This window comes from Pongo pygmaeus, chromosome 5, assembly GCF_028885625.2.
Source record: "Pongo pygmaeus isolate AG05252 chromosome 5, NHGRI_mPonPyg2-v2.0_pri, whole genome shotgun sequence".
Lineage (NCBI taxonomy): Eukaryota > Metazoa > Chordata > Mammalia > Primates > Hominidae > Pongo > Pongo pygmaeus.
The window spans coordinates 35,672,154-35,698,284 of record NC_072378.2 but is presented as its reverse complement, the minus strand read 5'-3'; the positions used below and the strand labels follow the sequence as shown (position 1 = coordinate 35,698,284).

At 48.5% G+C, this 26,131-nt stretch overlaps 1 protein-coding gene across 2 annotated transcripts; it reads right to left on the bottom strand.

Annotated features, from left to right (window-relative positions):
* Nucleotides 1-1,048: 1,048 nt before the first annotated feature.
* Nucleotides 1,049-25,824, bottom strand: DEF6 (DEF6 guanine nucleotide exchange factor). 2 transcript variants are annotated; one of them, XM_054490649.2, is made up of 11 exons: nucleotides 24,872-25,824; nucleotides 13,037-13,177; nucleotides 12,200-12,385; nucleotides 10,311-10,547; nucleotides 10,077-10,223; nucleotides 4,812-4,920; nucleotides 4,340-4,638; nucleotides 3,123-3,289; nucleotides 2,796-2,994; nucleotides 1,836-1,926; nucleotides 1,049-1,632 (listed from the first exon to the last, which is right to left on the bottom strand). In XM_054490649.2, exons 1-11 carry the CDS (start codon nucleotides 25,226-25,228, stop codon nucleotides 1,409-1,411), a joined length of 2,157 nt encoding a protein of 718 aa, XP_054346624.1. In that variant the 5' UTR covers nucleotides 25,229-25,824; the 3' UTR covers nucleotides 1,049-1,408. The 2 variants fall into 2 exon arrangements, with proteins under 2 accessions (XP_054346624.1, XP_063522220.1); XM_063666150.1 differs by lacking the exons at nucleotides 10,077-10,223; nucleotides 10,311-10,547 and having other exon boundaries at nucleotides 1,057-1,632; nucleotides 24,872-25,128.
* Nucleotides 25,825-26,131: the final 307 nt, after the last annotated feature.

Below are 26,131 nucleotides of genomic sequence, written 5' to 3'. Positions count from 1 at the left end.
GCCTAGAGGGAGCTGCAAGTAGCTCTATAAGGCAGAGGCATAGGAGGCCCTCCTGGGACAGATCACCATGGGCCTCATCTGCCACATATGGGAAAGTGAATTTAAATATCAAAACTCTAGGATACCACCAAGGGACTGGAAATTGGGAAGAGTGAAGGACAAATCTGCATTTTAGAAATCCTATCCAGGTGGCAATGGGGAGAGGGGTTGACAAGGAGACCTGGTTACTGCTCTTATTTAGTTGGGAAGTGACAAGAGCCGAATAAGGCAGTAGCCATGACAGACATGGCCTCAAAAGTGTGGATCTGAGAGTAACCAAGGAAGTCCAATCATTTGGACTTGGTGAGATGGGCAAGACGGAGGAGGAGTTAAAGGTTAACAACCAAGTAGAAAACACAAAGGCCTCAGCCATGGCAGTAGCCATGGGGATGGAAAAGGAGGGACAGATAGGAGAGTAGGAAGGAGAGAGTCTATTGGATTTGATGATGGGGTTTGGATGAGGAGGCTGAGAGAGAGGACATGAATCTTCCTAAATACCCAGATCTCTCTCTTGGGTAACAAGATCAGCGAGTCAGAGATGATGGGAACAAAAGCAAGTCTGAAAGGCTTTGGGAAAGTTACCAAATCTCCCTGAACCTCAATTCATCCATTTGTAAAATGCCAATGGTGATTTCCAGCTCTAAGAGTTGTCATGAGAATTAAATAACCTGGAAAACTGCAGTAGACACTCAGTGAACACTTTTGGCTGATACTAATAATGGTGCTCACTCATGTGCCAAACACTTAATCCTCATATAACCCTATATGGTAAGTACAGTCATTATCTCTATTTTACCAACGTGGGAACTGAAACGCAGATATATAAAGAAAATTGACCAAAGCCAATCAGTTAGTAAGTAGCAAAGCCAGGTTCAGAACCCAGGCAGTCTAGCTGCAGGGTCTTTCTTAACCACTTTATTATACTTTTACTGCTCTTTGGAACCTATAACTGGGCTTGAGGGAGGAAGGGAGGAAATGGCAGGAGAGATGGACAGACCTGAGCCAATAATTCATTCTAAGAGCAGTTTTTATTTAGAAATGTGCTTCCACAACTTGGTGGCCACCTGGGGGCAGGTAGCCCCAGCTTGCTTGTTCACTCTTTCCTAGCCCAGGGATCGGGTCCTTGGGTCTAAAGCACAGGGCCAATTTCTAAGGATCAACATCCCAGACAGCCCCCATGGTCTGGGGCTTGGAGCTGGTATGAAGGGTGAACGAGGTTCCATCCTGGACTGTTTATGGTTGGAGGGCCTGGGCCCCTGGCACCAGGACCTCAGCTCCCTCTCCTAGTAAGAGCTGGGATCACCCACAGGCCAGCTGTGGCCAGGTCCTGGTGGATATGACATTGGGAAGAACAAGGGGCTAGGAGAGGCTAATTTTCTGGTGCTGGATCCAGTTTATCTTCCTGAGGGGTGGAAGCCGGGGCAGGAGCCTCATCCCCACCATTGAGGGACTTCTGCTGCTCATTGCTGTTGGGCGAGGGGGTCCTGTTGCCCTGGGATCCCCAGCGGGTCAGGCGCTTTAGGGAGGAGTCACGGCGGGCAAGCAGAGGGGGCTGGAAGCCTGAGAAGGAGCTGCTGGTGACCGGACGCTTATCTGGCAGAGAGAAGGCAGGCAAGTAAGGAGAAAGGCATGCAAAGGTGACAGGCGAGGGGCCTTGCCTCAGCCCTCAGAAGAGAGAGGAGCCTCCTGACTGCCAGTCCTGCCTTTGCTGGCACTGGGAGATCTGGAGGTAACCCTTTCTCCCTCCTTTCTCCCTCCCAGCTCCAGGGAAAGCTCCAGAGTCTATTCCTTCTCACCTCCAGGCTCAATTGGATGCATGAGCCGGTTCATCTGGACATTCCAGTGTTTCACGTTGGTGCTGGCCTGGTGCAGTTTTCTCTGGGCAGCCTGTGGGGGCAGGGCCAGTGGGGAGTGATCAGAACCATCATCCATGGCATGGAGTCTTGATCTTTTCAGGTTTGCAGGCTGCTTAAAATCTGACCAAGACTACTGATCATCTCCCCAGAGAAAAACCATGTATGCTCATAGAGTTATTAATACATAGACGAATAGAGTTTGCCTCCAATTTCATGGGACTCATGGACTTCCAAAAGATAAAATGTAACCATAATAATAGTTTCCGTTTATTGAGCAGCTAAGATGTGCTAAGCATATTTCTTATCTTATTTAACTTCCAGAGCAGAAGTTAACAACAAAAAAGTTCAAAACAGGTTAAGTGACTTGCCCAGGGATACACTTGAGCTCTAAGCCACTGCACTACACCACCTTTCCAGGACCTAATCCAAGAACCTCTCTGTTCAACATTTCACGGAGCCATTAGCAGTGGTTGTGAGGTGGGGGGGATCATGGAGGAACTTTCCCTTTCTATGTTACATATTTCTGTGTTTGAATTTATGGAGATTCAGGCTCCAAGGAGTAGAGCCAAAGTACAAGGATAGCAAGACAGGGGCTTGGAAGGGTAGAAGGAAAAATTTTTGCCCAGATTAATAATGTGAACAAAGATAGCAGCAAATGTTTCTTCAGCACTTACTACATACTAAATATCATGTATCATCTCATTTAATCTTCATAATAACGCTATTACCAGTTTCCTTTCCCAGGTGAGAGACTAACTCCAAGAAGTTTGGGAATTTGTCCAAAGTCACACAGCCAACGGCTGCTAGGGCCAGGGTTTGAGGGAAGGCAGCCTGGCTCCAGAGCCTGTGCCCTAATGAGCTTACCCTGCCAGCTCCACCCCATCCCACCCCAGGCCTCACCTCCACATCCTCGTCAGCCCTCTGCCGGTTCTGCCGCACCTCCTCCAGCTGCTGCTGGGCCTGCTGCAGGGAGCGGCTCTGCTGTGCCATCTCCTGCTGCAGCTCTTCCTTCTCCTGCTGTGCCCGTTCGATGTAGCGCTCCTGCTCCTCCTTCAGCTGCATCAACTGCTTCAGCTTCTCTTCCTCCTCTTCCAGCAGTCTGCCGAGTGAGTGTGTACTGTGTAGTCTCTAGTGCCAAGGCACCTTGCAGGTGCGCAGCAAGCAGGAAAACTGGGGTGGGTTCCAGGAGGGGTGGTGAGAGAACCAGAAGAGATTCCTCAGGCCTACCTGGTCTGAGCGAGTCGAACAGATTCCTCATCTCGCCGAGCTTTCACCTCCAGTTGGAGGGCCTCCTGCAACCGCTGCTGCATCTCCTCCAGCTCCTTGATGCGCTGCCGCTGCCGGGCAGCCTCCTCCTCCTTCAGCTCCATCTCAGCCTGCATGGAGGCCCGGGCCTGTGGAGGGGGTAGGTGGTGGACCAAGAACCAGGTCAAAAGGGGCACGTGGGGGCGGAGGAGGAGGGGGTGGGCATGTTGCTAAGCTGCCTAGGGGTGAGGGTCTGGGGAACTCCTTCATGTTGGGGTTTCCTGATCTGACCCCTTTCTGAGAGCCTGACTGGAACAGATAATGGTCGGTGAACAGATGCCACGTGGGAGAAACGGGCTCAAGTTATTCCCTTCCTAGTACCAACCTTAATCATAATTATATAACATGTAATTAAACAACATTATATAATTAAATAAGATAAAAATATAGTCATCTCCTTCCTAGCACTAACTTAATAATTATTATAATATATAATCATATGTTATAATCATGGCTGATGCTAGGAAGGAGGTGACTATAACTACAATTATTACAACAAAAAGTTACTGGACACTACAAGTGTTTCCTCATTTAATCCTCACCGTACCTCTGTGAGCAAAGTTCTATTAGCATTAGCATTTTACTGATAAGGCTCAGTAAAATGAGCTTGCCTGGGATCACGGGGCTCGTAAGAAGCAGAGCTAGGATTGAATCTACGTGTTTCTGACTCCAGATCCAGGTTTCTTAAATCCTAAATCTAATTGCCTCTGCACGCCTAGTCCGCCTCCATACGCGTCCCGCTTGCCTCTCAAACTGGTTTCACTGTAAACTCAGTTGAAGTCTAGTCCAAACTTGGTCCAATCTAATCCCCAATCACACGGTCTTCAACGGCTCCTTCTGCCCAAGCCCCAACCCACAGCCAAGGTCTCCGAACCAGGCCCCATCCATCCACGGGCTCGGACTTCGCTCCACACCCCTTTCTTAGCCCCAGGTTCTGCCCCTGGCGGAAGCCCCATCCCAAATCTCTCTTTCAAATCCGCGTACTCTGTCCCAACAATCCCTCATTCCAAGCTCCACCCCAGTGCACGCCCCTCAACCCAGGAGCTCCGCCCTCTGCCCAGGCCCCGCCCCCGGCGCTCAGCCCCTGGCCAGCCTCCCAGCCCACCGGTCCCGTCCCCGGCGCCGGGAGCTAACCCCACCTGCTCCGCCTCGCGCAGTTGGCCCTCGAGAGCCTGCTGCAGCTCGCGGTGCTGGCTGTGGCGCCGTTCCTCCTCCTCCTGCAGCAGCCGCTCGGCCTGCCGCTGCGCCTCCTGCAGCAGCTCCAGCTCCTGAAGCTTTCGCTCCTTCTCCTCCTGCAGCTGCTGCAGCCGCAGCAGCTCCTCCTCCTTGGCCGCCCGGCGCCGCTCCCGCTGCTCCCGCTGCTCGCGCCGTTTCTGCTTCAGGTCCTTGTGCAGGGACGTCTTCCCCTCGGCCTGCAGCCGGATCGCCATCTGGATGGCTGCCGAAGAGCGGGAGCGGGTCAGTAGGATCCTCGCACACGGCCCGAAAGGGGCCTTAGGAGTTTCCCGAGTCCACTCTCCAACCTCCCGCTGGACAAAGTATTATCACCCCCTTTTCACAGATGAGGCGCCTAAGGACCGCCCAGACCCAAGCCACCTAGCGAGCACTCACCAGCTGTCCACTCCTGACGCTGGCGCGTGTCTGAGGCGCTCATCTCATACGTGCGGGTGGCTGTCTTCACACAGAACATGCAGCGCTTTCCGTCGCGGTCTGGCAGCACCTGGGACAGGGTAGGTGGCCGCAGCCAGGCTGGCCTCACTGGGTCAGGGCCACACCTGCCCCAAGGGTGCTCCAGCTTAAGCCCCTAGCCCTCCTGGCTATCTTCCCTGGGGACCCCACTCTGCCAGGAGCCTGCATGGCTTGCATCATAAGTTATGGGGGACTTATGTCCCCACAACTCTGTAGCCTTTGCTCTTTGAAGGCTAGGAGGGTGCGTTTCCATCTTGTTATTATTCCATGGGGCCCAGTACATAATCGCCACTCAGTGTTTATGCAGATCACGCTTGAACACTGCCAGTAACAGGGTCCTCACTATCCATGACAACTCAGTTCCACATAGCCCTGCTTGTTAAGAGTTCATTCATTCATTCCGCAGATGTTTTTGGAGTGCCTACTGAGCGCCACTCACTGCTCCAGGGGTTGGGATACTAAGGTGTGCCTAACAGACCAAATCTCTGCCTCCATTAAGTTTACATTCTGTGGAAAATAATAGCTACCACATTCTAGAGTCTGTACTAGTGTTTTATATGCATCATTATCTTCACTCCACCTATACAGCTTTGCCAGGCAGGCATTATTAGCTCCACTTTACAGAGAAAGAAACTGAGGCACTAAGAGCTCCAGGATTGTCCACCTCACACTGTTAGTCTGTTAGTGATGAGGCTTGGACTTCTGCATAGATCCGTGCTCCTTTCCACAGTAACATCTTATGTGACAAAATTAGACAGATCCTAGGATGGCTATGATAATTTTTTAAAAGGAAAAACAACAACTGTTGGTAAGGAAATGGAGAAACTGGGATCCTCACACACTGTTAGGGATATTATCAAGCCTTAAAAAGGAATGAAATTCTGATATATTTGACAACATAGATGAAGCCTGAAAACATTTCTAAGTGAAAGAAACCAGACACAAGGGGACAAATATTGTATGATTCTATTTATGGAAGATACCTAGAAAAGGCAAATTCATGGAGACAGAAAGCAGAGTAGAGGATACTAGGAGCTGGGGTCAGGGAGTATGAGGAGTTATTGCTTGGTGGGTACAGAGTTTCTGTTTGGTATGATGAAAAAGTTTTGGAAATAGATAGTGGTGATGGTTGTACAATATTGTAAGTATAGATCTTTCACCATGATCAGATAGGATTCATCCCAGGGGTGCAAGGATGGTTCAACATGCACAAATCAATATGCATGACACATCATAGTAACAGAACCAAGAGCAAAAACCATATGATCATTTCAATAGACCCTGAAAAAGCTTTCTAAAAAAATTCAACATTGTGTTATAAAAGCCCTAAAAAAATTAGGTATAGAAGGAACATACCTTAAAATAATAAAAGCTATCTATGACAAACTCACAGCTAACATTGTAATAAATGGAGAAAAATTGAAAGCCTTTCCTCTAAGATCTGGAACAAGACAAGGATGCCCACTTTTACCACTTTTATTCAATGTAATATTGGGAGTTCTGGCAAGAGCAATTAGGCAAGAGAAGGAAATGAAGGGCATCCAAACTGGAAATGAAGAAGTCAAATTAGCCTTGTTTGCAGATGGCATGGTCTTATACTTAGAAAAATCTAAAGACTCCATGGGGTGTGGTGGCTTACACTTGTAATCCTAACACTTTGGGAAGCTGAGGTGGTTGGATTGCTTGAGGCCGGGAGTTCGACACCAGCCTGGGCAATACAGTGAGATCCTGTCTCTCTCTTAAAAAAAAAAAAAAAAAAAAGGCCGGGCACAGTGGCTTATACCTGTAATCCCAGCACTTTGGGAGGCCGAGGTGGGCGGATCATCTGAGGTCAGGAGTTTGAGACCATCCTGGCCAACATGGTGAAACGCTTTCTCTACTGAAAATACCAAAAAAAAAAAAAAAAAAAATTAGCCGGGTGTGGTGACAGGTGCCTGTAATCCCAGCTAACTCAGGAGGCTGAGGCAGAAGAATCACTTGAACCCGGGAGGCGGGGGTTGCAGTGAGCCGAGATCGTGCCATTGCACTCCAGCCTGGGCGATAAAAGCAAGACTCCTCCTCCTTAAAAAAAAAAAAAAAAAAAAAAAAAAAAAGGGACTCCAACAAAAAACCGTTAGAGTTGATGAATGAATTCAGTAAAGTTGCAGGATAATTCAACATACAAAACCCAGTAGCATTTGTATACGCTAACAACAAACAATCTGAAAAAGAAGTCGCGTGCAATCCCATTTCCAGTAGCTACAAAGAATGTAAAATACCTAACAATCAACGTAACCAAAGTGAAAGATCTATACAAGAAAAACTATAAAACTGATGAAATAAATTGAAGAGGATGCAAAAAAATGGAAAGATATCCCATGCTCATGTATTGGAAGAATTAATATTGTTAAAATAACAATATTACCCAAAGCAATTTATAGATTTGGTGCAATCTCTGTCAAAATAGCAAAGGTATTCTTCATAGATATAGAAAAAAAATCCTAAAATTTATACGGAACTACAAAAGACCTCAAATAGCCAAAGTAAGCCTGAGTAAAAAGAACAAAGCTGGAGGCATCACATTTCCTGACTTCAAAATACACTACAAACTGGCCACAGTGGTACACACCTATAGCCCCAGCTATTCAGGAGGCTGAAGCAAGAGGATCCCATGAGCCCAAGGAGACTGAGGCTGCAGTGACCTATGATCATACCACTGCACTCCAGCCTGGACACCAGAGAAAGACCCTGTCTCTAAAATAAAACAAAAAGACAAAATGTAGTGCAAAGCTATAGTAACCAAATCAGCGTAGTACTGGCATAAAAAGAGACACAAAGACCAATGGAACAGAATAGATAACCTAGATATAAATCCATGCATTTACAGAGAACTTATTTTTGACAAAGGTGCCAAGAACACACAGTGGGGAAAGAACAGTCCTTTCAATAAATGGTTCTGGGAAAACTAAATAACCATATGCAGATGAATGAAACTAGACCCCTATCTCTCACCATCTAAAAAAATCAAATAAAAGTGGATTAAATATTTAAACATAAGACCTGAAACTATGAAACTACTAGAAGAAAACATTGGAGAAATATTCCAGGACATTGGTCTGGGCAAAGAGATTTTTTGTGGAAGACCTCAAAAGCACAGGCAACCAAACCAAAAATAGAAAAATGGGATTATGTCAAGCTAAAAAGCTTCAGGACAGCCATGGAAACAATCAACAAAGTGAAGAGACAACCCACAGAATAGGAGAAAATATTTGCAAACTATCAATCTGACAAGGGATTAATAACCAGAATATATGAGGAGCTCAAACAACTCTATAACAAAAAACCAAACAATCCAGTTTAAAAATGGGCAAAAGATCTGAATAGATATTTCTCAAAAGAAGACATACAAATGGCCAACAGAGATATGAAAAAATGCTCAATGTCACTAATCATCAGAGAAAAGCAAATCAAAGTTAAATGAGATATCATTTCACCCCAGTTAAAATGGCTTTTTACAAAAAAAAAAGAGAACATCTTTTTTTTTTTTTTTTTTTGAGATAGAGTTTCACTCCTGTCACCCAGGCTGAAGTGCAATGGTGCAATCTTGACTCACTGCAACCTCCATCTCCAGGTTCAAGCGATTCTCCTGCCTCAGCCTCCTGAGTAGATGGGATTACAGGTGCCCACCACCACACCCGGCTGATTTTTGTATTTTTAGTAGAGATAGGGTCTCACCATGTTGGGCAGGCTGGTCTCAAACTCCCAACCTCAGGTGATCCACCCGCCTCAGCCTCCCAAAGTGCTGGGATTACAGGCATGAGCCACTGCACCTGGCCAAGAATATCTTTTCTGTAAAAAGATGCTGGAGAAGATGTGGAGAAAGGGGAACCCTGATAAACTGTTAGTGGGAATATAAATTAGTGCAGCCACTATGGAAAACTGTATGAAGGTTCCTCAAAAAACTAAAAATAGAACTATCATATGATCTAGAAGTTCCACTGCTGGGTATATATCTAAAAGAAAGTAAATCAATATATTGAAGAGATATCTGCCTTCCCATGTTTACTGCAGAGCTATTCATAATGGCCAAAATATGAAATCAGCCTAAGTGCCCAGAAGTGGATAAATAGATTAAGAAAATGTGATATATATAATATTATTTAGCCATAAAAAGAATGAAATCTTCTCATTTGCAACAACATAGATGGCACCATAGGTCATTTTGTTAAGTGAATAAGCCAAGCACAGAAAAACAACTATCGCATATTCTCACTTATATGTGGGAGCTAAAAAAGTGGATCACATGAAGATAGAGAGTATATTAGTGGTTACCAGAGGCCAGGAAGTGTGGGGGGAGGATAAAGAGAGGTTGATGAATGGGTATAAACATACAGTTTGATAGGAAAAATAAGACCTAGGATTCAATAGATCAGTAGGGTGGCCACAGTTTACAATAATCTATTATATATTTCAAAATAGAAGAGAATAATTTGAATGTTTCTAGCATAAAGAAATATTTAAGGTAAAGGATACCTAATGTCATGATTTGATTTTTATAAAATATATGAATGTATTAAATTATCACATGTACCCTGAAAATATGTACATCTGTTATATATCAAAAGAATTTTTTAATTTCATGAATGTATTTAATGCCACTGAATTGTACACTTAAAATAGTTAAAATGGCAAGTTTCATGTCACACACACATATATACATATTATTTAAAATAGTAAAGACGCTTGTGTTTTAAGCCTCTAAAATAGTAATGAACACAAGGGAGGAAACAAAAGGGGAAGACAGAGGAGAGGGGTGTGGAGGGAGAATAGGGAAGTATAGAGTTGCTAAAGGGAATGGAATATGGGTGAAGAAGAAAAACCTTTAAAAGAGATTTTTAGAAAGATTTGCTGTGTAGTATAGATATAAGCCACTTCCTCTGAAACCTTGAGCAAATTCCATATTATTCACCAATTACTTTGGTGCTTGAGTTGCAGTTTTAGTTTTAAGTGCTGACATGGATGAGAATGGCCTTGAGGCATCCAGATATATTTGGGTCACACTAATCTAAGCAGGAATTTGTGTCACTATGGCTTTTCTCCATTTGCCCCTCTCCTGAACCCCTTGTCTTCTCATGTCCCTGAGGAAACTCTGGGCCCTGAGGTAACTCTGGGCCCTGAGGTGTCCTCCACCCCCATCCTGCCCCTCACCTCCACGCAGCAGTGTGCATCCAGCGGGATAATGCCCCTTTTCTCTTTGCACTCTTCACTCCCAAAGTAGCAGAGGCAGCTGGGCTGCAGCTGGAACCAGCGTTCGGCCCAGTTCCTTCTCAGGTGCCCTCGCTTCCACAGGTAGCCCTGCCAGCCGGAGTTACGTCAGAGGCTTCCCAGGCCCCCCTTTGCCCTGCATCTTGTGTGCTTCCCCTAGTTCCCAGCTTGGCTGACCTGCTTCAGGACATCTTGGATGAGCTCCTGGTAGACCTCGTGGATGGCCATGCTGAGGGTGTCCCGGCCCACGCCCCGCAGGCAGCGGCCCGAATTGAAGAGCTCCAGAAACTGCCAGACGCTGAGCCCCTCAGTGGTCTGGGCCACCTGGGCCTCCTGGGCCAGAAGCTCCTCCAGCTCACCCAAGCTCACCTCCAAGCTCATGCTGCTGAGTACCTTTTTCAGCAGGTATTCCACCTGGAGCAGGAGAAGGAAGGCCTGGTAGCTGCAGCAGGCGGTGTTGCCAGCACCAACACCAGGGAGTGCTCTATCTGGCTCCCAGAGCTTGGGCAGAGGGAAACGGGACAGAGCGTTGAGGGGGCCAGAGGACCGAATGCTATGGAGACCAGGGAAAAGACCTGGGAGAGGATCCTGGAGCCCCAACCCCAACTCAGGTTTTCTCTCCCCCTCCACAACCTCCAGTCCCACTCCTTCCTGTCTTAAGGGCAAGGTGAAGGGGACCTGAGATCTGGGGTCCAGGAAGAGGCAATAAATCACAGAAAGTGTCAAGGGAGTGCAAAGGCCCTCTCATCCAATCACTCACTTTGCAGATGACCAAAAAAAAGCCCAAAGGGGGAAGTGACTGGCTCTAAGTCACACAGCAAACTGGGGGCAGCCAGAACCCGATTCTGATCTCCTGAATCCCATTCAGGTCCTTATTCCAAGCCCCAATCCCCAACCCTGGGGATCTTTCCCTTATGGGAGGGGAAGGGGATTTGGGGTAGGGGAGTGAGGAGTAGAGGTAAGCTGAGCAGGGACAGGAAACCTGTTACAGAGGAACCGGAAGTGGTGGCTGGGGTACATCCTGCTTCAGTTGTTAACTCTGTATGTTGATCACAGAAGCAAGCAACCTCCTGGCCTCCGAGACGCCACCTTGCCCTGACTGGCAGGGGTCTAACAAGGGCAGCCAGCCAAGTGTACGTGCAGATGGACACATGTCCCTCACCTGCCCCAGCAGCTTTTCGGGACATTCTGTTTAGGGCTTTCTGGGGGCCCCTGGGTCTTGTTTGGGCATTTAGTAGAGGGCACTGGTTCAGGGCTCAGGTGGTTCCCTTCCTCACCCTTCCCACAAACAGAAGCCAGGACAAATGTGAGTGGAGCTTGACATGCTAGGGCTTCTTGTAAGTACAGAGGCCCTCTCTCCTGTAAACCCCACTCTAAAGACCTAAAGTCACCCTGGCATCTCCATAGCCACCAAGAGGACTAAAGGGTCACAAGGCCAAATGGGCAGGGGAGGGAAGTGAGGATAAGAGGGAGGGTACAGGTGGATGGGATGGGAAAAATGCCTTCCCTGGCTTCACCCAGGAGTGAGGAGGTAGGGACCAGATTCCTGGCCTTTTCTCCCAGGATGCCCTATCCCTGGGTCTCTTAGCTGAGTCTGTCCTGGCTTTCCAGAAGAAAGGCAGAAAGGGAAAATCTGGAACCAGAGTAACATCCTGTCTCAGAAAGGTCTCCCTTTGCCTTGTAAAGCAACCTTCCTGTCCTGGAAGAAGTGGCAAAAGGTAAAGGAAAAAAAAGCACCCTTCCTAGATTGCCAGTAATGCTCAGTAATGCATCTGGCATTTAGACCTCTGTGTAAACAGAATTTGCAGATCATTTTCCTGCAGTGAGGACCAGCAGAACCCTCATGAAAGTGTAATTTCAGTTTTCCTGGAAGAAGGCACAATTACTCTGACACAGGCAGTTCTAGGCATCTGGAGACAGCTGGGTGAGGACAGATACCAGCATGGGAAGATGGTGAAGAAAGAAAGGGGATATGGGAAGGTACCAAAGGTGGTTTGGTCTCATTCATGGTTTTGCTTAGGTCTGGTCCCAAGTGATTCAGTCCCTGGGGCTGCCATCACCCTCACCTCATCAGGAACCATGATCAGAGGGTACTTGTCCTCAGACAGGAAGTTGAAGAGGCACCAGAGGCGGAAGGCATCCTGATTGGAGAGCATACTGTTCCCGTTGCTATCTGCCCGATAGTTCTTCTTGGCCGTCAGGGTCCAGCACAGCTCATCAAAGTGCTCTTTAACAAAAGCCCCCTCCTCCACCTGCCACCAGGGCTGCAAATCAGCTGGCTGCATATCCCAGCTCTACCACGACACTAGGCTCCAGCTGGGTTTCTTGGGTTCATCTATGCCCCTGCTCCCGACCTGGCCAAGTCCAGGGCCCTAACTCAAGGGATCCCTGAGCTGATTAGCAGGTAATTAGCTGGTTCCAACCACTCCACCCCCAACAACACACCCACACCCACCCAGGCCCCCTGACAACCGAGTAACTCTAGTCTTTCAGCCCAGAGGAGAAAGGAGGAGAAACCCAGCAGGAAACTAAGAGCCAAGAACCTGGAAAGACAGTGACAAATTGGAGGAGTGGGGGGGGGGTTCAGGGGGACAGTCTGGGAAGGGTGGAGATCCCTGAAAGCTGGAGGAGGGCCGCGCAGGGATTCGGTGGAAGGTTATGGGTAGGGTGGGGCCCACCTCATTAGAGATGAGTGAGGGACATTGAAGGTGAATTGAGGGGGACAGGAAGGGGGCAGGTGGCTGGGATGTGAGGGACATGATGGGACAGCAGGCACGGACAGAGCAGGCAGAAGTAGGAGTTTATGGCAGGGGCAAAGAGTTGGAATGGCAAGGTATTAGGCTGCTGGCCAGGCTGGAGAAGTGGGGAGAGGTTACAGATGCTCCCTACAAGCTGGGACCCACCTTGTCCAGAATGTACTTGTTGAGGTAGGGCATGTATCCCTGGCTGGACACAGGACCGTCATCATCATCTCGGAAGTGTTCCTCCAGGGCCACGGGGTCATGGGGGATGTGCAGGACCGTGTACAGGTTGTGGGACAGCACCTGGGATAGAGTAGAGTGGCAGTGTGTCTTTCTGCACCCCAACCAAAACTAGGCCAGAGGACTGCTCCCCACCTCTCTGCTTGTCCTCACCCCATCCTTGCTGAGTTCTCTACACACACTGTTCAGTTCAGTAATAACTAAAACTTATATACTATGTGCCAAGCACTGAGCTAAAGTACTTTACGTATCATTTGCTTAACCACCATAACAACTACTCATATACCCATTTTACAGATGAAAACTCCTGCAGCCCTGAGATATTTCTCACCCAAGGTCACAGCTGGCAGAACTGGAATTCAAACCCATGCAGTTATACTCTTAGCCATTTCATTAGGTATTGGTGTCCTCTTTCTACAGACAGGGAGACTGAGGCTCAAGGGATTCAGTAACTTGCCAAAAGACCCACAGTGAACAAGAGCTTGGAGTTCAAATCCATCTCCATCAGATTCCAAAGCCCAAGTGCTTCCCACAATGCTGGACAGTTTGCAGGGTTTGCAGGGACTTAGTCTGCCACCCCAGGGCAGAAGCTGCCAATTTGTCATGGTTTCCATCAAAGACTCAGTGTCCTGGCTGCAGTGTGCCTATCACCTAAGCATGTCTGCTCTGGGAGAGGAGAGGACTCAAAGAAGGGTCATGAAAAATGGTCCATGACATGGAGAGGGCAAGGCTTAGAAGGGATAGTGGTCATAATGGTGTGTAGGGGAAATGTGGGTTTGTTGAACAAATCCATGATATTAGAATAAAGGGGTTGAAATCTGAAATCTGGTGAAAATAAAATCGGCTTGGGGTAATTCTATTATAGCACTTGTCACAAGCAGTGTGAATGATTAAAAAGTCACTAGTTACTATTGCACACTTACCATACGCCGGTCACTGTAGGAGGTGTTTTTTTTAATTAAAACTTTTATTTCCTTATTATTATTATTTTTTTGAGATAGAGTCTCACTCTGTCACCCAGGCTGGAGTGCAGTGGCATGATCTCGGCTCACTACAACCTCCACCTCCTGGGTTCAAGCGATTCCCCTGCCTCAGCATCCTAAGTAGCTGGGATTACAGGCACCTGCTATCACATTCAGCTAATTTTTGTATTTTTAGTAGAGACAGGGTTTCACCATGTTGGCCAGGCTGGCCTTGAACTCCTGACCTCAGGCGATCCGCCCACCTCGGCCTTCCAAAGTGCTGGGATTACAGGCCTGAGGCACCATGACTGGCCAAAACTTTTTTTTTTTTTTGGTAGAGACAGAGGTCTGGATATGTTGCCCAGGCTGGCCTTGAACTGCTGGCCTCAAGTGATCCTCACACCTGGACCTTCCAAAGTGCTGGGATTTCAGGCATGAGCCACTACACCCAGTCAAAGTGCTTTTTATACCCCATTTCTAGTCTTCACAATCACCTATATACACAAATATTATTAAGCCTGTTTTTCAGGTGAAGACACAGCAGTTTGGAAATTTTAAGAGTAAATGGCAGAGCTGAGGTTGAAACTAAATGTGCCTGGTTCACAGGTTGCCTTCCTACTAGAATACTGATGTCAAGCCTCCCTCCTCCGTTGGATTGTGAACTCTGGAGACAAGGTCTCTGTTCATCTTTATGTCCCTCAGCATCTATGTCCTCTTCTGTACATCAAGTACAATCAATACATGCTATATTGAAGGGCTTCTTCCACCACCAGCAGTTCACCTTGGAATCAGTTCCTCGGAGGCAGGAGCTGGCACTGTCTCAGAGATGGTGTGTGTGCCAAGCCTTCATTTTATTCTCTTTTCAGAGATGAGGGGGAGAAAGTATTGAGACTTTGCCTCAGTGTCCTCCTGGGGCTCAGTTTTCCTTGGCAAACTGAGAAGTGGGAGATCCCAGGAAGGAGTATTTCCTTTTTTTCCCTCATTTCCCTCTGGGCAGCTATCCCTGGAGTTTTTGGTTATGTGAGCCAATAAATCTCCTCTCCCTTAAGCCATTTGAGTTTGCTTTTTATCACTAATTCCAGGAAAGTCTTGCCTAACACATCTGTGGTCATAGAATACCAATCCCCACTCTAAGGGATGCCACTGGCTCAATGCCTAGCACTTAAAACCCAGGGTGACCACCTCAAGAGAATAATGCCAACATCCACTGACCACTTCTGAAGTGACAAGTGTTCAAGTTTTATATATTCTCATCTGCTGTCTCTTGGCTTCTTTTCAAACTACCCATGTCCTTATCTTTTTTTTTTTTTTTTTTGAGACGCAGTCTCAATCTGCCACCCAGGCTAGAGTGCAGTGGCGCAGTCTTGGCTCACTGCAACCTCCGCCTCCCAGGTTCATGTGATTCTCCTGCCTCAGCCTCCTGAGTAGCTGGGATTACAGACGCGTGCCACTATGCTCGGCTAATTTTTGTATTTTTAGTAGAGATGGAATTTCGCTATGTTGGCCAGGCTGGTCTCAAACTCCTGACCTCAGGAGATCTGCCCGCCTCAGCCTCCCAAAGTGCTGGGATTACAGGGCGTGAGCCACTGCGCCCGGCCACCCCAGCATTTCTAATCATCCAACCCACAGACACTCATGGGAGAGATACATTACAAGAATGCTCATTAAGCATTGTTTATAGTATGAAAAACTGGAGACAAACTGAGGCTTTTCCAGTAGGAAACAGGTATACCATGTCAGGGACCACGGCATGCAGTTGAAAAGATTTCACTTTTCCCACTTGTGTGCTCGTGGGCAAATGTTTAATTCTCCAACACCTTAGTCTCCCCCTCTGTGAGGATAATGATAGGGTCTGCTCCAAAGGCTGTTTTGAGTGAAGAGTACCTGGTGCATAGTGCACTGCTTAATAAAAGTTGTGGGTGATCTTTATTATGTTTGTATGAACAGACATTGAAAGATACGCATGCTACACTGGCATGTAAAAAAAGCAAGCTACAGAATGAAATGTTTGTCAAATACATGTGCAAAGATTAGGTCAAATTATATGAAACCAGTATTTTAGTAGGTCAAAACAATCAAGTGTCAGAAATTTCATACGGTTCAACCTGTTTATTTGTATACAGAAAGAATCTAGAAGACTCACAAACTGTTAACAGTGATCACCCCTCCAGAGTGAGGGGAGGAACTTTCATCTTTTTCTTCTTTTTTAAGACAGAATTTCACTCTTGTTGCCCAGGCTGCAGTGCTATGGCACAATCTCGGCTCACCACAACCTCCGCCTCTCAGATTCAGGTGATTCTCCAGCCTCAGCCTCCCGAGGAGCTGAGATTACAGGCACCCGCCACCACGCCTGGCTAATTTTTGTATTTTTAGTAGAGACAGGGTTTTGCCATGTTGACCAGGCTGGTCTCGAACTCCTGACCTCAGATGTTCCGCCCGCCTCGGCCTCCCAAAGTGCTGGGGTTACAGGCATGAGCCACCGCGCCCGGCCAACATTATATTCTTCTTTACTTCAACATTTTTTTTGGGCCGGGTGCAGTGGCTCATGCCTGTAATCCCAGCACTTTGGGAGGCCGAGGCAGGTGGATCACCTGAGGTGAGGAGTTCGAGACCCACCTGACCAACATGTTGAAACCCTGTCTCTACTAAAAATACAAAAAATTAGCTGGGCATTGCAGCAGGCGCCTGTAATCCCAGCTACTTGGGAGGCTGAGGCAGGAGAATCACTTAAACCCAGGAAGCAGAGGTTGCAGTGAGCCGAGATTGTGCCATTGCACCCCAGCCTGGGCAACAAGAGTGAAACTCCATCTAAAAATTAAAAAAACAAAAACAAAAACAAAAAATTTGGCCAGGCGCAGTGGCTCACACCTGTAATCCCAGCACTTTGGGAGGCCCAGGTGGGCGGATCACTTGAGGTCAGGAGTTCAAGACCAGCCTGGCCAGCATGGCGAAATCTCACCTCTACTAAAAATACAAAAATTAGCTGGGTGTGATGGCAGGCGGCTGTAATCCCAGTTACGGGGAGGCTGAGGCAGGAGAATTGCTTGAACCTGGGAGGTGGAGGTTGCGGTAAGCCAGGAAGGATAGTGCCACTGCACTCCAGCCTTGGTGGCAGAGTGAGACTCTGTCACACACACATACATACACACACACACCCCCACAAAAAAAAATTACCACTAACATGTTTTAATTTTACAATAAATTCATTTTTATTTTTGTTTATTTATTTAGAGACGGGGTCTCGCTCTGTTGCCTAAGCTGGGGTGCAGTGTCACGATTTCTGCTCACTGCAGCTTCTGCCTCCCAGGCTCAAGCGATCCTCCCACTTCAACCTCCCGAGTAACTGGGACTACAGGTGTGTGTCACCATGCTCAGCTAAGTTAAAAAAATTTTTTTGCAATACCAAAATTAGCCGGGTGTGGCGGCACACTCCTGTAGTCCCAGCTACTCGGGAGGCTGAGGTGGGAGAATTGCTCAAGCCCAGGAAGTCAAAGCTGCAGTGAGCTGAGATCATGCTACTGAACTCCAGCCTGAGTGACAGATCCAGACCCTGTCTGAAAAAAAAAAAAAAAAATTTTTTTTTTTTTCAGAGATGAGTTCCCATTATATTGCCCAGGCCATGGTGGCTCATACCTGTAATCCCAACGCTTTAGGAGGCCGAGGCAGGAAGAGCCCTCCTGGCTCAAGCAATCCTCCTGCCTCGGCCTCCTAAAGCGTTGGGATTACAGGTATGAGCTACAACAGCACAGCCCTGAATTTCTTCATTAACATTATATTCTTCTGTGTGTTTTCTTTTTTTAAACCAGGAGCATATATTGTCTTTAGGATAAAATTTAAAACAATAGGGATGAAAAAGAGTGCCATTAACCACAGTTATTAATTTGCCCTATTAAGTTGCTCTATAATAATATTCTTTTGCTGTTCACTGTTTGTGTGAGCATTTCTGGGTGTTCTACATTCCTTAAGGGCAGCAATGACTCTAATCTCAACCTTGACTCCAAAGATAGTATAATGTCTCTCATTCACTGAATGTTTCTGACTGACTCCTAAAGTCTAACTTAAATGCTCCAATGGTTTCCCATAATTTTCAAAGTAAAAGTTCAAGTCCTTCCACAGGTCTCCAGGCCCCATGTGACCTGGCCTGCTGCACCTTCTCTGACCTCATCCCTCGTGTTTACTTGCCTCCAGCCACTCTGCCTCCTTAATGTTCCTCCAGCAGGTCAGGCATATCCTTGCCCAAGGGCCTTTGCACTTACTGTTCCTGCACCCTGGAATATTTCTCTCCAGGTCACTGCATGGCTCAAACCCTTTCCTCCTCCCTGTTTTTACTTAGATGTCACCTTCTCAAGGAATATACATTCCCTGACCAGGTGGAATATCCTCTGATCACCTTATTTTTTGAGACTGGGTCTCGCTCTGTTGTCCAGGCTGGAGTGTAGTGGCACAATCACAGCTCACTGCAGCCTCGACTGCCCTGGGCTCAGGTGATCTTCCCACCTCTGCCTCCTGAGTAGCTGGAACTGTAGGCGTGCGCCATCACACCTGGCTAATTTTTATGTGTATGTGTGTGTGTGTGTTTTCTTTTTTTTGCAATGGAGTTTTGCTCTTGTGCCCAGGCTGGAGTGCAATGGTGTGATCTCAGTTCCCTGCAACCTCTGCCTCCCGGGTTCAAGCGATTCTCCTGCCTCAGCCTCCTGAGTAGCTGGGATTACAGGTGCCTGCCACCAACGTCCAGCTAATTTTTCTATTTTTAGTAGAGATGGGGTTTCAACATGTTGGCCAGGCTGGTCTCGAACTCCTGACCTAGGTGATCCACCCGCCTCGGCCTCCCAAAGTGCTGGGATTACAGGCAAGAGCCACCGTGCTGGGCCTAATTTTTCTATCTTTTGTAGGGACGGGCTTTCACTATGTTGCCCAGGTTGGTCTTGAATTCCTGGGCCGACGCGATCCACCCGCCTCAGCCTCCCAAAGTGCTGAGATTACAGGTGTGAGCTACCCTGCCCGGCCTGATCACCTTATTTAAACCTGTAACCCAATCCTGCCTGACCTCCATGATCCTTACCCATTTCTGCTTTATTTTCTTCCATGTCACGTATCATCTTTCATCATATTGTACATTTCATTTAGTTTATTATCTGCCTCCTCTGACTAGAATGTCAGCACCACAAGGGTAGAAACGTTTGTGTTTTTTTTCACCGTGGTATCACGGGGCCTGGCACCTAATGGATGCTCAATAAGTATCTCTTGAATGAACTTAAACACTTCATGGGAAGAAGCAGACAAAATACAAAAGCCAGACAGAGATTGATTAAATCCCACTGAGCATATTAACCTTACTGGGCTTCAGTTTTCAACTCTCTGAAAAGAGAGTCCTAGGAGAGGACCTATGAATGCCCTCCCCGCCCCAGGACAGAACCTGCCACATAACAGCACAGTTATTTGAGCTTAGTTCTGTCGCCCTGTACTGTCCCTAAGACCTGCACCTCACCTGCACTTTTGCCATTGGATTCTGAAGAGCCCAGGGCAGAGACTCTGACCCCCGCGAGCTGTCAGATATTAGGACAAGGAAGAATTAAATGCCCAGACACTCAGGGCCTCTCTCCAGAGAGCTGGGCCAACCTCAGACTGTCAGCTTCCTGCGCCTGGGTGCGGTAGGGGTTGGGGGTGGAGAGAGGGTGTGACTAGGGGAGTGGTCATGCTGGAAAGGAAATGGCAGTGACGGAGGAGTTGTGAGCAGGGGCTCACTTGCAGATCTCCATCAATCATCAGCCCTGGATCAGGGCACTCTCATTATCCTCATTTTACAGATGAGGAAATCAAGGCTGAGAGAGAGGAAGCATCTTGCCCAAGGTCTGACTCCAAAGCCCTGCTCTTGATCTCTACAGTGCACTGGCCCTGGCTGAGCACCACAATCACCCAGGGAGCTGGTGAAACTGAAACATGCCCGCCCAGCCCAGAGCTACTGACTCAGAGTTTCCAGGGGTGGGGTTCAGGTGTATTTTTCACAAGCTGCCATTCGGGTTTCCTCAGAGAGGACTCCCACAGTCTCCACAAACCCAGGGAGCCCCTGGCCTCTGAGTTGGCAGTCACTGACCTTTGAGATGCTTCATCTATTCACTCTTTCCTCTGGAGGCATGTAGGGGAGTAGTTCTCCTCTCAGGACTTGGGGGATCCTATAAAACTCAAGTGTGGGGATTGGGGATCCTAAAAACTCAAGTGTGGGTATCAGGTCCATGTTGGCAACAGTCAGCAAGAACTGATTCTGTAGTTTCCAGCCTTCAGGATCCCCACGGTTTGGGAATCCATAGAAGCACCCAGCAATGATTTCAGAAAGAATTCTCTCCTAAACTGACTTTTTTTTTTTTTTTTTTTTTTTTTTTTTAAGAAAGAATCTTGCTCTATTGCCCAGGCTGGAATGCGGTGGTGTAACCATGGCTCACTGCAGCCTTGACCTCTCGGGCTCAAGCGATCCTTCCACCTCAGCCTCCAGAGTAGCAGGGACCATAGGCATGCACCATCATGCCTAATTTTTTCATTTTTTGTAGAGTTGGGGTCTTGCTATGTTGCCAGGGCTGGTCTCAAACTCCTGGACTCAAGTGATTCTTTTGCCATGGCCTCCCAAAGTGCTGGGATTACAGGTGTGAGCCACCTTGCCCAGCAAGGTCTTTAAATGAATCTAAGTTCCAAGTGATCCTTTTAAAAGACACAGATCCAGCCAGGTGCAGTAGCTCACGCCTGTAATCCCAGCACTTTGGGAGGCCAAGGCAGGTGGATCACCTGAGGTCAGGAGTTCAAGACCAGCCTGGCCAACATGGCGAAACCCCAGCTCTACTAAAAATACAAAAATTAGCTGGGCGTGGTGGTGGGCACCTGTGATTCCAGCTACTTGGGAGGCTGAGGCAGGAGAATCACTTGAATCTGGGAGGTGGAGGTTGCAGTGAGCTGAGATCACGCCACCATACTCCAACCTGGGTGACAGAGCAAGACTCTGTCTCACAAAAAAAAAAAAAAAAAAAAGACACAGCTCCTTTTAAGAGTTACCGAATGTATTCTAGTGGGTTACTAGAAAAGCATAACTACTATCATGGAGGAACAATGGAAATTTTAAAAGGTGGGAATCTTTGGATTAGCTGTGTCACCTGCTGAGAGCAAGAAGGGGCTGTAGGGGTTGGGTATGGGCATCAAAGGAGACAGAGGTCCAGTTAAGGGAAAGGAGAGGCTGCACCACAGACAATTTTACCTACTTGAGGTACAGAATTTATTCTTTAGTTTTGTAGGCTGGCTGGACAGCTTGGTGATCAACCCCCTGGTTTATAGATGAGAAACTGAAGATGGACAGCGACTTGCTTAATGTCACCCAGATGGGGAGCAGTACGGATCCAAGCCTGTGTGGTTCTGAGTCAAGTGCTCTGCACATCATTAAATCATCCTCCTCTCCCTACCCACAAATCCTAGCCTGGGGAGACCAGTAGCACACAGGGGTCAGGACAAAGCTGATGATCCTAGCCAGCCAGCAGGTTTTCGGACTGGAGCTGTCCTTAACTTTTCCTCCACTAAGGAGAAGGTGGTTGTCCCTCTCCAGAGGAGGCAAAACCTGAAGCTCATTGATTCTCAGTGGGCAAGAGTCTCACTCTGGGCTCCAGGACTGCCCTGAATGTCAGCTGGAGGTGCAGGAGACTGCAAGGCCCCTGTCTACCCTCCCTCCCTTCCCCCAGCTCCTGCCAGTCAAGGAGGAAGTGGTAGGCCTGGTGCCTCCTAAAGATCCTCATCAAACCAGAGACACACTGCTCCATCTACATACCCCTTCACCCCACTGCCTGATAGTCAGGGGGGAAGGAGGCCAAATTATCAGCTGATCCTCCACTAGTCCTAAAATCAAAACTGCTCCCCTGGGGAAGAGGGTGTGTTCAGTAGGACACATATCATTCCCAAGGGCTCCCCTCTCTACACCCCTCTGTCAGGATGGCTACCTTCTAAAGGCTTTTAGAGGTGGTTCTGGGAACCTTGCAAAAACTCACAGCCCTCAACTCCTGGGAGGTTTGTGTTCAACCTAAATCCATCCTGGGCAGAAGTGCCGTTCCTATTGGTTTACTTTATCTGTTCTCAACCCAACTGGATGAAGCCATTGTACTTTCTACAAGAATTCAAAGAGAGGAAGAAGTATCTGCTTTTTCCCTCAAGCCTTCTCTTTTCCAGGAGAAACAACCCTACTCCTTGGGCTTTTCTCAGAGGACGTGCTGTTCTTCCTCCTACCCTCTGGCCTCATCATGGGTTTGCCCAAGACAGCCACTGGGAGCCCCTCTACCAACACATTAGGGGAGAAGTGGCAAATGTCACGCACTGACACATCTTGCCCTGGGCTAGTGCAGGTCTCTTGCCAGGTTCCAACCCAGGACCCTAAGGCTAGGGATGGTTTTAGTAACCAGCCCAGTGAGGTGGCTCAAGACTATAATTCCAGCTACTCAGGAGGCAGAAGCCAGAGGATCACTTGAGGCCAGAAGTCTGAAACCAGGCGGGGCAACATAATGAGACTCAGGCTCTAAAAAATAAAAAATAAAAAAATTAGCCAGGCGTGGTGGCACGTGTCTGTAGTCCCAGCTACTCAGGAGGCTGAAGTAGGAAGATCGCTTGAACCCAGGAGTTTGAGGCTGTCGTGAGCTATGACTGCACCACTGCACTCCAGCCTGAGTGATAGAGCAAGATCTCATCTCTAAAACAACAAAAAAACAGATTGACTCCAAGGTCTTTTCTCTCATCCCCAAGTCTTTTCAGGGTAGAGGTGGGCCCTGCTTGTATAACTCTCTCGTCTGCTTCCTCCTTTGCCTTTTCACCACTTCTCCATTACTCCTTTGCTTTGCTGGAATCCCCGCCCCCCGACACTATCACTACTTCCTCCCCTTCCAACATTCACTATTATGGGCTTGAAAGGAGCCCTGCCATTTCTGCCCCACCCCCACTTGGCCCCTGAGACTCCCACTGTTAGCCCAGGTTTCCAGAGTGGACAAGTTTTCTGTCAAGTAGGAGTGAACTCTATCATTGATCCTGTGTGACCAGAGATATTGCTGGCAATAGGTTCAATATGAGCTGTGATGAGGTACAGACATTGGACAGTTCAAGCATGCAAGCCCTCCATGGAGTATTTCCCTAGAAACACGCAACCTGTGGAGGTGAGGGAGTGGGTACTGGCCCTTTTAGAGGGCAAGACATAGGCTCAAGCTAGGAGGCTTTACTGGCTGATGGCACCAGGAAAAGGGGAGCCACTTAGTCTGTACCTTCCATGTGAAAGGCAGAGAGAGCCTGGAGAGGTCTCAGGGGCCACAGGTAATACAGAGGTGGAAAACGTTACCCTGGAAGCAAAAAGCCAGGGGGGCTGGTATTGTCTGGCAGGATATTAAAGGGGCAGGGTGGGAGGTAGGGGTGGGACACAGAGTTTGCAGAAATGGATTTTGGATGATCGACTTTTTTCCATTTATACTGAGGACCCAACCAAATGACATGATCTGCAATACAAGAGATTTAAATAGGATGTAAGGAAGAAACTGCCTGTTAGGAGGTTCTCCCCAGGTGACAAAAGATAGTAGTGGGCTCTCCTTCCTGGGGGAGTGAAATCATCTATTAGATGCTCACAAATCCAGGTAAGGAATTTAACACAGGACCAGTTTGGGATATTCAAGTTCCTCGCATCTAAGTTCAGTAAAGTAGGGGGTTGGAATGGTGGTGGGGCACAATAACTATTCTGTCCCATTCATCTCTCAGGTATCCAGCACCCTCTACCTTGGTCATTAAGAATGGAGGTTTCCTTGAGACCGCACGTCTCCTTTGGAGGATGGGGCAGGGAGACACCAGGAGTTTAGTGCCTAGCCACATGCCAGGCACAGAGCCTCACGAGGGGCACTCAAGTATTTGCAGAGTGAATGAAGGCACCCCATGACAGGTCCTAGAGAGCTGAGGCCTACCTTGCTCCTTTCCCCCAGTGTTCGCTGATTCTAGTGGCTGAGGGCCTTGCTTCCTCCCGTCTAACTAGGGTAGGGAAGGCAGCACTAATGGAGGACTAGAGGAAGAGAGAGAAAAACTCCTCGGCCTCCCAGAAATTGTCTAGGCCAGATGATTGACTTCAGGACAATCATTGATTGTGATTTTCCTGGGCTTAGATTCTACCCCTTCCTTACCTGAGGTCTCAAGGCCTAAGGTAAGTTTCCCAACCTGATATGTGTGGTGGATGGGGGGGTGAGCTGCTTAGCAGTATAATAGGGTCCTCAGTCCTCACCCACTCCGCAGCTCTGTCCCACCTGGCGGGCAGGGTTAGACAGGCCAGACAGGTTTGGGACTGGGGGCGGCCCCTTTATGCCTCTCTCAGCTCCAGAGGAAATGACTGCCAAGTACTGGTTAACTGTTTCTCTTGAAAGTCAGGAGGAAGCAGCAAGAAAGAGCACACTGCGTGCCCAAGCATGACTCTGTGGAGGTGTGTGTGCTCATCACACGGAGTCTGGGATGTGGCCTGGCTCCTGGCCCTCAGAACCCCATAATGGCTCTCAGAACCTCCTGGCCTCCAGTTGTGGGGCCCAGTTCTGCGCAAGGTTTCTGCACACACTTCACTAGGTCTCTGGAGGGTGGGCAGCGGCATCTACCAGGCTACGTTGGCCCAGTTACCCAGGACCAGCCCCCCGACCCCAGGCCTGGGACGCTGGATGGCTGGGTGCCCCTGGAGTGGCACAGTGTCCACACCTGGCTCCCAGGCGGCAGGGGCTGGTGTGGTGCATCTGCCGTCCTCCCCCGGGTCCCGGGTGCCCCTCACCTTGAGCTGGGACTTGGAGACTTTGCCACTCTTCTCCACGTCCAGCGCGGTAAAGGCGTACCAGATGGACTTGAGCAGTTCCTTGCGCAGGGCCATGGCTGAGGCGCCCGCCCGGCTGGGGGCGGCTCTGACACTAAGATCCGGTTTCAGGAAATGCAAACGGCTGCAGAGACCGCAGAGGTGCCGTGGTGGAGCGAGAGCTCCACCTGCCTGCGCACTCCGTGAGGCTCTGTGCTGTCGAAGACCCTGCCTGTTGCTCTGGCAGTGCTCAGAGGCTCCACTCCCTGCATGGTTACTGGGGACCAACTCTCTGAGAGTGGGAACCCTCATTCTGTATCCACGTGGCCCCCGGAGCATGTGAGGCCCTTTTAGAAGCCTCCTCAGCCCCGGAGCCTTCTGGAGCCTTCCGGGGCTCCCAGAGGCAGCTTGCTGAGGGAAAAAGCAAACTCATCCTGATATTGGAGTAGACAGACTAAAGGTCCAGTCCTAGTTCCACATAGGAGGCCTTGGGTAAGTTACTTAACCTCCTTGAGAAGTTTCCTCATTTGTAAAGCAGGAAAAATGCCTCCGTGTTGTAAGAATGTCTGAGAATGGACGTAAAGCACACAGTAGGCTCTGGGTAGAGCTTTTGGTGCTACTTAATATTACCACGGTGGTGGGACTCCATCCAAGTGGAAGGAAACAAAGGCAACATCACAAAGCTGGAGAAGGAAATGGGCCAGGGCACCTCTCCAGGTCAGGATGTGGCACTTGACTTGCTGGCTCCCTATCCCCTCAGCACTGGCTCTAAATGGTACTCAGAGCACTGCCCACTCTAGCCCCAGTGGCCCTGAAGACACTGGAAACTTTCTGAAACACTTGGGGGTGAGCCTTGTGGCGCACCTCAACTTTAAGGGTCCCAGCAGCAGCAGGCTTGGGATTCAGGGCCCTCCATGTCAGTGCTTCCATTTCTCCAGATCCAGTGTCCAAAAGGACTGGGACACACCCACACCAGGAATGGTGGTCACAGATGTTGAAGACATCTGCTCAGGCCAATTCTAAGACACCTCCCCCTACCCCCCAAACCAAATAAAAATCCCTCCAAGTAAGGTGCTGGGAATACCTCCTGCCTGGAAGCATGCCCCTGCCCCTCTCTTCCCAAGGAGCTGGTGGCAAGAGTAAATGGGAGCTTTCTAGGCATCCTAGGAGAGGATGCCTGGATCAGAGGAGGGGGTTCCAATCCTAGGAGGCAAGAAGGGGTTGGGGCATATCCATCACAGC

Bases quoted from the DNA above. Each gene is read 5' to 3' on its own strand.
- DEF6 (XM_054490649.2), bottom strand. From the start codon at position 25,228: ATGCTCCGGGGGCCACGTGGATACAGAATGAGGGTTCCCACTCTCAGA. The intron at 3,290-4,339 runs GTGGGGTTAGCT...CCCCCTCCACAG, and splicing joins AACTGCGCGAGGCGGAGCAG to GCCCGGGCCTCCATGCAGGC. The intron at 1,633-1,835 runs GTGAGAAGGAAT...TCTCTCTGCCAG, and splicing joins GCATCCAATTGAGCCTGGAG to ATAAGCGTCCGGTCACCAGC.